A 9,856-nucleotide genomic window follows, 5' to 3' on the forward strand; every position below is an offset into this window, starting at 1 on the left:
TGCAGCCTCGCGGCAGGACCGCACACACGGCGAAGGATGAGGCCGAGTGGAGAGGTGCCACGCGCCTGTGTGTGCGGGTCAGCCCCCGCCCCTGTGGACGCCTGCGAGGTCCTGACCCCACAGAGAGCTGTGAGGGCCTGTGGTGGCCAGGCCAGGCCGGCTGCGCCCGGGGCTCAGCCCCGTGCCCAGGGTTGGCTGTGCAGGGTTTCTTGCCTGGGGCTGGGTGCCCAGGCTTTTACATGATAGATGCACACAGGTGTCACACACACGTGGGTGTGCCTGCGTGACACGTGGGCCACGCCTGAGGGAGGTGGTGTCGGGGGAGAAGGTGGGCCCACTGCTGCAGTGCCCGAGCCTTGCTTGGGTTCAGGCCTGGAGCCGCCGAGTGCCCTGGGCTGCATGTGAAGGTGGGGCACATGCGTGCTGGGGGAGGCAGCAGAAGTGGAAGCTTCCAGAAGCTCTAAAAGGTGGCCTCACTGGACTCGGGGTTTGGGTTCTGGGAGATGGTGCAGCCCTTCGCCCAGGGGTAGGCTGGCCCTCTGGGCCACAGCTCCGAGATTAACCCCAGATGAGGCAGAAACGCTGCCCCTGCTGGACAGGGGATAGCTGTACCATTTTCTGCTTTAATTCAGATTTCTGCTACCTCATCAGTGTGGGAAGGGAGAGCATTTCAGAAATGATACAAAGGCTTTTGAAAGAAAATATCCTTTCTCTCGTTGAGTGCAGAACTTGGCCGTCACTGCCTTGGGACCGTCACTGCCTGGGGACCGGGGAGCCAGTGCAGGGCAGACGGGGCCTGGGGGTGCCGGACTGCACAGAGCTGCCCTGAGGGCGGGGTGGGGGGTGCAGAGTCGTGTTTCACGTCTCAGCCTCGTGACTCACGGGTAAGGGAGAGCAGGCTGGGGGCCGTGGCAGAGCCGGGCCAGGCTGGGCTCTTTCCCTGAGGACCGAGAGGAAAAGGACATGGAAACGCAGGGGTGTCCGGGGTGCTGGCCCGCCGGTGTCCCGAGCGGGAGGCGTCCCGGCCCCTGCCGTGACTGCGCGGTGTCCGAGGCGCTGGCCCGCCAGTGTCCCGAGGGGGAGGCATCCCGGTCCCCGCCATGACTGTGCGGTGTCCGAGGCGCTGGTCCGCCGGTGTCCCGAGGGGGACCGACCCCCCCAGCGGCGGAGGCGTCCCGGCCCCCGCCGTGACCGCGCGGCGTCCTGTCTTCCAGGTTCTGTTTGGACTCCGCCAGGCAGACGCGACAGAGGCTGTCCATCAACTGGTCCAACTTCAGCTTGAAAAAGGCCACCTTCGCTGCCCACTGAACGCGGATGCCGAGGGGGCTGCGCGGTGGCCGGCCCGGCCCCTCCGACGAGAGCCTGCTGCGAGCTCGCGTGCGTGTTGTCTGTGCGTGAGCCAGCCGGACGAGCCGCCCCCGCGCCGCCGGCCCTCTGCGTTCCGCCCCGTCCTGCCACCTGCCCCCGGGGGGTCTCCGCTCAGCTCCGCCCGCGTCCGCCGAGGGCCCGGGTGGGCGGGCCCGCCGTCCTCCACAGTCCACTGTCCAGAGTGTACACGTCGCGCGTCCGTGTCTGACCCCCGACTTGTAGCCAGCTTGTGTAAGACCCCCGCAGAACGAGACCGTTCCGAGCAAACACCCGCCAGTACTCACACCATGAAGTCTGTAGAGTGTCCAACTGTATTAACACGGAGCCTGCCTGGCTACTTTTTTAACATATTGTTAAGTAATATTAAAATCATGTCTTTCTTTTTGAAAGATGGAATACATTAGTACAGCAGGAGACCTGGTCTGGTTGCTTTGTGCGGGGGTCGGGGGTCAGCGGTCGGCGGGGGCCGCCTGCGCCGTTCCAGCGCTGGTATCCTCCCGCCAGCCGGGCCGCGCCTCCACGGGCCAGCACCGCCCGGCCGGCCCCCGGCGCTATCAGGGGGCCGTGGCGGGAGCTCGGGGGGCGGAGGAGGAGGAGGGCGGGGGGCACAGCAGACGGACGTGGGCTTCCCCGCGGCGCGGGGGGGGGGGGGCCTGACACAGCGACGAAGACTGGAAACGTCTAACGGGGCGCAGGTGAGCGGCACAGGCCGGTGCAGTGAGGAGTCCCAGCGGCCCTTCCTTGAGCCCCGTCAGCAGGAAGCCGGCGGAGCTGCTGTCTGCTCGCAGCCGGCTTCCCTCACCCCCTGGAGCACGCTGGAGCTCCTGCTGCTTCGGCCCCCGGGGAAGCGGCTTCCGCGCGTCCCTCAGGACTCGTTGAGAGCCCAACTCCGTCTGGCTTTTCGCTGGCCCCGGCCCTGGCGGTGTCTGACAACCCCCGGGGCGCCCAGGGAGCGGGCTCAGGAGGCGGGCGGGGCCGTGGTCACCATGGGAGGCCCTCCCCGTTACGGGCCGTGCAGACGGGACGTGGTCTGAGCCCCAGACCAGGACTGGGGGGCAGGCGAGGGCGGCCGGGGCCGGGGAGGGGCCTGCATGGCTCTGCTGCTGGGGCAGCCCTGACTGGGGGCCGGGGTCCAGGAGGGGCCGGCAGTTGCGGGGAGCAGGCGAGGGCAGCAGGCGGGGGGGTTTGGTTGAGTGGCGGGCTGGGCTTTCCTGGGTGTGGAATGGTCCAACAAAGGGAGAAGCAGGCCGGGCCGTGACCACGGCTGGGGTCCTCAGAGAGGGTGGAGCCGGTGTCCACTCAGGCTCAGACCAGCCTGTGCCCCCGTTCCCTGGGTGCCCCCCCCTTCCACACCCGCGCCGCCCGGCGGTTCTGGTCCCTTGCACGTCTCGGCCTCCTGGCCCCCATCCACCTAGACGCTGTCCCATCTCCTGGAAGCCAGCTGACCCGCAGGACCACCCCTAGCATTCCTCATCCCTCAAGGGGCCGTCTCGGGAACAAGAAAGAGGGTGGATTCAGGCCCCAGGAGGCTGAGGCCCCGGGGTGAGGCCGGGTCCTCTCCCGGTCACCGCAGTTACAGCTGGGGGCACAGGGCCCAGGCCCGTGGAGAGAGCCCGAAATGTGCCCAGCGAGGTCACTGCCCAGCCTCGGAGGGCCTCCTGCCAGCGACAGGGGTAAGTGAGTGACCTGTAGATGAAGCAAAGTGACTGTGGGTGGAAGAGAAACAGCAAAGTGGGCTTTTATTGAAACCTGCCGCCTACATACTCATCGCATTAAACCAAAATGTGGCAGTTCTCAATTTCATTAATGCATTCCTTTTTTAAGGAGAAGAAAAAACAGTGCACAGTCCATACTGTTTTACTGTCTTCAACACCAAACCTCTAAGTCATCGCAGAAAACGACAGAATGGAAGCGACTTCCTGCTTCATCTTCACGATCACAGGCAGGCACTGCCCCCGTTCATTCAGTGCTGGGGGAAACAGCCGTGCAGGCCGGGAAGAAGTTCCGAACGGTCTGAGCTCTGAAGGACTCGCTCTCCAAGCGGGACGCGTGGCAGAGGAGGGTGCGCACGGGGCAGGCAGGTGGGCGCCGTGCGGTGTCGGCCGCGGGCTGAGCGCACTGAGCTGGGGCTGTGACTCCGGACGCTGTCTGGGCAGGGAGAGCGGCGCAGAGCTGTGTTTCCTGAGGGAAGGGCCCCCGCTTCCTGCCTGGAGGCAGCACGGGGAGGAGCCCAGCAGACCAGCGTCCGGGGTGCCTGGGGCTCCCAGACAGGAGGGGGCTGCGGAGGCGTAAATTCCATGAGCCCCGGGGGAGTTTGCACCACCCAGGGCGGAGACTGGGGGACACACGGGCAATGCGTGGAGTCCCCCGTGGGGTCTGAGCTGCCCCTGGATGGAATCTAAGGCTGGACACAAGCCTTAGAAGGAGCAGAGCAGGCCTGCCGGCAGAAAGCCTGCCCGTACTTAACACTGTCCCGCATGACGAAGCACAGCTCCAAGTGTTAGGACCCAGGCCATGCCAAGAAGGAGGCTGTGAGCCATGAGCAGAAGAAGCATCAAACAAGCAAGAGAATCGGAACCAAAGATGGTGAGTCTGAGAACCTTAGAACATCTGTTAAAATCTTATGACTGTGCTCAAACATATAAAGGAAAGTGTGAACGAGATGAAGAGCTCGAAGCTGCAAAAAAATATCCAAATCCAAAGGGAGAAAAACAGTGTCTGAAATGAACAATACCCAGGATACAAGTAACAGCTGACTAGAAACTCTGGAAGGGAATACCTGTGGACTCAATGACAAATAAATAGAAACTACAAGAAATGAAAACTGACCTTTTCCAGTCCTGTGACCACTGCTGCGTTTTCCAAATGTGCTGGCATATTGAGAGCAGCACTTTCACAGCGTCATCTTTTAGGATTTGAAATAGCTGAGCTGGAATTCCATCACCTCTACGAGCTTTGTAGTAATACTTCTGAAGCCACTTGACTTCGGACTCCAGGATGTCTGGTTCTAGGTGAGTGATCACACCACCGTGGTTATCTGGGTCATGAAGATCTTTTTTGTACAGTTCTGTGTATTATCACCACCTCTTCTTAAATCTCTTCTGCTTCTGTTAGGTCCATACGTTTTCTGTCCTTTATTGTACCCATCTTTGTATGAAGTGTTCCCTTGGTATCTCTGATTTTCTTAGATCTCTAATCTTTCCCACTCTATCGTTTTCCTCTATTTCTTTGCATTGCTCAATGAGGAAGGTTTTCTTACCTCCTTGCTATTCTTTGGAACTTTGCATTCAGATGAATATATCTTTCCTTTTCTCCGTTGCCTTTCACTTCCCTTTTCTCAGCTCTTTGTAAGGTCTCCTGAGACAACCATTTTCCTTTTTGCGTTTCTTTCTCTTGGGGATGGTTTTGGTCACCACCACCTGTACAGTGTTAGGAACCTCCGTCCATAGTTCTTCAGGTCCTCTGTCTGCCAGATCTAATCCCTTGAATCTGTTTGTCACCTCCAATAATATAATTGTAAGGGATTTCTTTTTAAGGTCATATCTGAATAGCCTAGTGGTTTTCCAAGTTTTCATCGTAATCCCAAAGAAGGGCAATGCCAAAGAATGTTCAAACTACCACACAATTGTGTTCATTTCACATGCTAGCAAGGTAATGCTCAAAATCCTTCAAGCTAGGCTTCAGCAGTACATGAACCGAGAACTTCCAGATGTTCAAGCTGGATTTAGAAAAGGCAGAGGGACCAGAGATCAAATTGCCAACATCCACTGTATCAGAAAAAGCAAGCGAGTTCCAGAAAAACATCTGTTTTCATTGACTATGCAAAAGCCTTTGACTGTGTGGATCATTCTTCAAGAGATGGGAATACCAGACCACCTTACCTGCTTCCTGAGAAATCTGTATGCAGGTCAAGAAGCAGCAGTTAGAACCAGACATGGAACCAATGGACTGGTTCCAAATTGGGAAAAGAGTACATCAAGGCTGTATATTGTCACCCTGCTTATTTAACTTATATGCAGAGTACATCATGAGAAATGCTGGGCTGGATGAAGCACAAGCTGGAATCAAGATTGCCGGGAGAAATATCAACAGCCTCAGATATGCAGATGACACCACCCTTATGGCAGAAAGTGAAAAGGAACTAAAGAGCCTCTTGATGAAAGTGAAAGAGGAGAGTGAAAAAGTTGGCTTAAAGCTCAACATTCAGAAAACTAAGATCACGGCATCCGGTCCCATCACTTCATGGCAAACAGATGGGAAAACAATGGAAACAGTGACAGACTTTATTTTCTTGGGCTCCAAAATCACTGCAGATGGTGACTGCAGCCATGAAATTAAAAGACACTTGCTCCTTGGAAGAAAAGTTATGACCAACCTAGACAGCATATTAAAAAGCAGAGACATTACTTTGCCAACAAAGGTCCATCTAGTCAAAGCTATGATGTATTCTTTAGTCATGTATGGATGTGAGAGTTGGACCATAAAGAAAGCTGAGCGCCAAAGAATTGATGCTTTTGAACTGTGGTGTTGGAGAAGACTCTTGAGAGTCCCTTGGACTGCAAGGAGATCCAACCAGTCAATCCTAAAGGAAATCAGTCCTGAATATTCATTGGAAGGACTGATGTTGAAGCTGAAACTCCAATACTTTGGCCACCTGATGTGAAGAGCTGACTCATTGGAAAAGACCCTGATGCTGGGAAAGATTGAAGGTGGGAGGAGAAGGGGACAACAGAGGATGAGATGGCTGGATGGCATCACCGACTCAATGGACATGAGTTTGAGTAAACTCCGGGAGTTGGTGATGGACAGGGAGGCCTGGTGTGCTGCGATTCATGGGGTCGCAAAGAGTTGGACACGACTGAGCGACTGAACTGAAGTAAAGTGATGCATTAGTTTTCTGGGCCTCCCATAACAAAGTGCCACAAACTACATGGCTTAGAAATGTATTCTCCAGGTTCTGAAAGATTTAAATCTAGAACTCAGGTGTCAGCAGAACCGGTTCCTTCTAGAGGTTGTGAGGAGAAAGCTCTTCCGTGCTGCGCTCCCAGCTCCCTGTGGTCACTGGCCGTCCTTGGTGTCCTTGACTTATCCATACGTCACTCCGGCCCTGGCCTGTCTCCATGTGGTGTTCTCTCTCTGTCTGTCTCTTGCCCTCTTCTTATAAGGACGCCGGTCACTGGATTTGGGGTTCACCCTAATGCAGCAGGACATCACTTTAGATTACACCTGCAAAGATCCTCTTTCTAAATGAGGTCACATTCACACATTCTGGGGATTAGGACTTCAACATTTTTTGGTGAACTTATTTTTGGGGGGAGACATAATTCAACTCACAGCAGGTTCTCTTAATTGGCTTTTCCATTTGTTGAAAACATACAGGAATAAAACAGATGTTTCATACTTTGTCTCTTGAGATTGTCGCCTTCCTGATTAAACTGTTTTCTGAAGGCCCCCTAGGGTTTTCTACATACACCATCTGTCATCTGTGAGTAGGGCCAGTTTAATTTCTTCTTTTCCAGTCTTTCTAGTCTTCATTTTATTGCCCAGTTGCACTGGGCACCTCCTGTACCAAGTGGAACTGCAGGAGTAACAGTGAGCAGCTTGCCTGATGGGCCCTCCTCGGGGACAGCACTCAGCACGTCATCAAGTGCAGAGGTGGCTGCGGGTCTTCCGGACACACACCTCGGTCAGACCGCGGAGACCCCTCCCGCTCCTAGGTTGCCGGGTGGTGGTATCATGAGTGGGTGTTGAATTTTGTCATATGCTTTTTTTGCTTTTGTTGAGATGATTATATGGGGTTTTGTTTTGTTTTGTTTTTATTTTGGTCTGTTGTTATGGTGAATTATTTTTTTAATGTCAAGCAATCTTATATTCCTATAATTGCACTTGGTTATATTTTTTATTTATTCTTTTTAGGATTTTTGCCTCTGCGTTCGAGAGCGATCTGTCATTTTCCTTCATGCCTTGTTTTTCTCGCATTTTAGTGTCATAAACTGAGTTAGGGAACATTCCTATTCTGTTTCCTGAGTCTGTAGGATGTTGGTGTGTCTTTCTTAGACATTAGGAAGAGTTCACCAGGGAGTCATCTGAGACTGTAATTTCCTTTGTGAAAAGACCTTTAATTACAGATTCAGTCTATTTAAGTGACACAAGCTGTTCCGGTTTTCTGTTTCTTCAGTTTTAGGAAGCTGTGTGTTTGAAGAACTTGATCCATTTCATCTAAGCTGTCACAGGTATTAGCTCCATAAACTCTTCATGGTATCTCATCTGTTTAACATCCTAGAGATCTATGGTGATGCTCATCTCTGACTCCAGATTTTAGCAATTTACGTTTTCTTTCTTAATCAGTCATGCTGTGGGTTTATCAGTCTTATTACTATTTAAAAGAACCATTGGCATTGATGATTTTTGTCTGTTTTCCATTTCATTGATTCTGGTCTTTTATTATTTCCTTCCATTTTCTTTGGACTCAATTTGCAGTTCTTTCCCTAGCATCTTGAGATGAGCACTTGGATCAACGAAGTCTCACCTCCCTTCATCCTAATTCATGCCTTCAGAGCTATTACATTTCCCCTGGTCACTGCTTTCGCTGTATTCCACAATTTTTAGCAACTTGTTGTTGTTTTTATAGCAACTTGTATTTTCATTTATACTCAGTTCAAAATATTTCCAGTTTCCATTGTATTTATTTTTCCCATAGATCATTTAGAAACATGCTGGGAATTTATTAGTTATCGTTCTGTTACTGAATTGTTGTGGTTTAACCTTAGTGGAATCAGGCTGGAATCAAGATTGCCAGGAGAAATATCAATAACCTCAGATATGCAGATGATACCACCCTTATGGCAAAAAGTGAAGAGGAACTAAAAAGCCTCTTAATGAAAGTGAAAGAGGAGAGTGAAAAAGTTGACTTAAAGCTCAACATTCAAAAAACTAAGATCATGGCATCTGGTTCCATCACTTCATGGTAAATAGATGGGGAAACAGTGGAAACAGTGTCAGATTTTATTTTGGGGGACTCCAAAATCACTGCAGATGGTGACTGCAGCTATGAAATTGAACGACGCTTGCTCCTTGGAAAGTTGTGACCAACCTAGATAGCATATTAAAAAGCAGAGACATTACTTTGCCAACAAAGGTCGTCTCATCAAGGCTATGGTTTTTCCAGTGGTCATGTATGGATGTAAGAGTTGGACTGTGAAGAAAGCCGAGTGCCGAAGAATTGATGCTTTTGAACTGTGGTGTTGGAGAAGACTCTTGAGAGTCCCTTGGACTGCAAGGAGATCCAACCAGCCCATCCTAAGGGAGATCAGTCCTGGGTATTCATTGGAAGGACTGATGCTGAAGCTGAAACTCCAATACTTTGGCCACCTGATGTGAAGAGCTGACTCATTTGAAAAGACCCTGATGCTGGGAGGGATTGGGGGCAGGAGGAGAAGGGGACGACAGAGGATGAGATGGCTGGATGGCATCACCGACTCGATGGACATGAGTTTAGGTAAACTCCGGGAGTTGGTGATGAACAGGGAGGTCTGGCGTGCTGCGTGCGATTCATGGGGTTGCAGAGAGTCAGACACGACTGAGCGACTGAATTGAATTGAATCTTAGCCATCACAAATTCAGTGATTAAGCTCTTTGAACCATTGTTGTGACTCACTAATTTGTCTCTCTTGGAAGCATTCCGTGTACACCTGAAAAGAATTACAGTTAGCACTTGTTGGGTATAGCTTACATTCTATGTATGAATTAGGCCAGGTAGATTATTTTGGTTTAATCTTCTATATCCTTATCGATTTCTTTTCCCTGCTTCTTTCAGTTACTGAGAAAGGTATGTTAAAATCTCCAACTATGATTATGTATTTATCTTGTTCTTATGCTTTATATTGGTATTATTAGCCCTATGCAAATCTGGGTATATTATATACCCCTGATAAATTTACCTTTTTATCATTGTGTGACATTGATCTTTATCTCTGGTAACATTTTTTGTCTTAAAGTGTAGTGTCTGATTTTCTTGGTTAATGTTGGCGTGGTGTGTCTTCATCTTTTCTGATGGGCACACAGGCAAGACCTTTATTTGCGTCCACTGTGACAATTGTTATTCAGTCAGAGGGTTTGGTAAGTTTATTTACTGCTGCATATGTTGGGATTTTTATCCCCAATCAGGGATCAAACCCCAGGCCCCACATTAGAAGTGCAGAGTCTTAGGACTTCTTAGGACTTCCCTGACGCTCCCAATGCCGGGGGCCCGGGCTCCATCCCTGATCAGGGAACTAGATCCCACATGCCACAGCTGAGAGCTCGCATGTCGCAACTAAAGGACCTGAACGCTGCAGCAGCTGAAGATCCTGCAGTGCTGCAACTGAAACCCAGGGCAGCCAAATAAATACCAAGGAAGTGCAGAGTCTTAACCACTGGACTGCTCGGGGAATCCCTCTATAGCTTTTTAATTAAGTATTTCCATCCCTAGATGGTTACCCTAGAGATT

General features: G+C 51.5%; 1 protein-coding gene across 5 annotated transcripts in view; it reads left to right on the plus strand.

The window, feature by feature from the left end:
* The window catches only part of FAM193A (family with sequence similarity 193 member A), a 152,499-nt gene extending 150,717 nt beyond the window's left edge, over positions 1-1,782 (plus strand). For all 5 annotated transcript variants that reach the window (XM_070462449.1, XM_070462447.1, XM_070462448.1 and 2 more), the window contains one exon: positions 1,215-1,782. In XM_070462449.1, coding sequence (XP_070318550.1) covers positions 1,215-1,308 — 94 coding nt within the window. In that variant the 3' untranslated portion in view covers positions 1,309-1,782. The remainder of the gene's footprint in view (positions 1-1,214) is intronic.
* The last annotated feature ends 8,074 nt before the right edge of the window (positions 1,783-9,856 follow it).

This window comes from Odocoileus virginianus, unplaced genomic scaffold, assembly GCF_023699985.2.
Source record: "Odocoileus virginianus isolate 20LAN1187 ecotype Illinois unplaced genomic scaffold, Ovbor_1.2 Unplaced_Scaffold_5, whole genome shotgun sequence".
Lineage (NCBI taxonomy): Eukaryota > Metazoa > Chordata > Mammalia > Artiodactyla > Cervidae > Odocoileus > Odocoileus virginianus.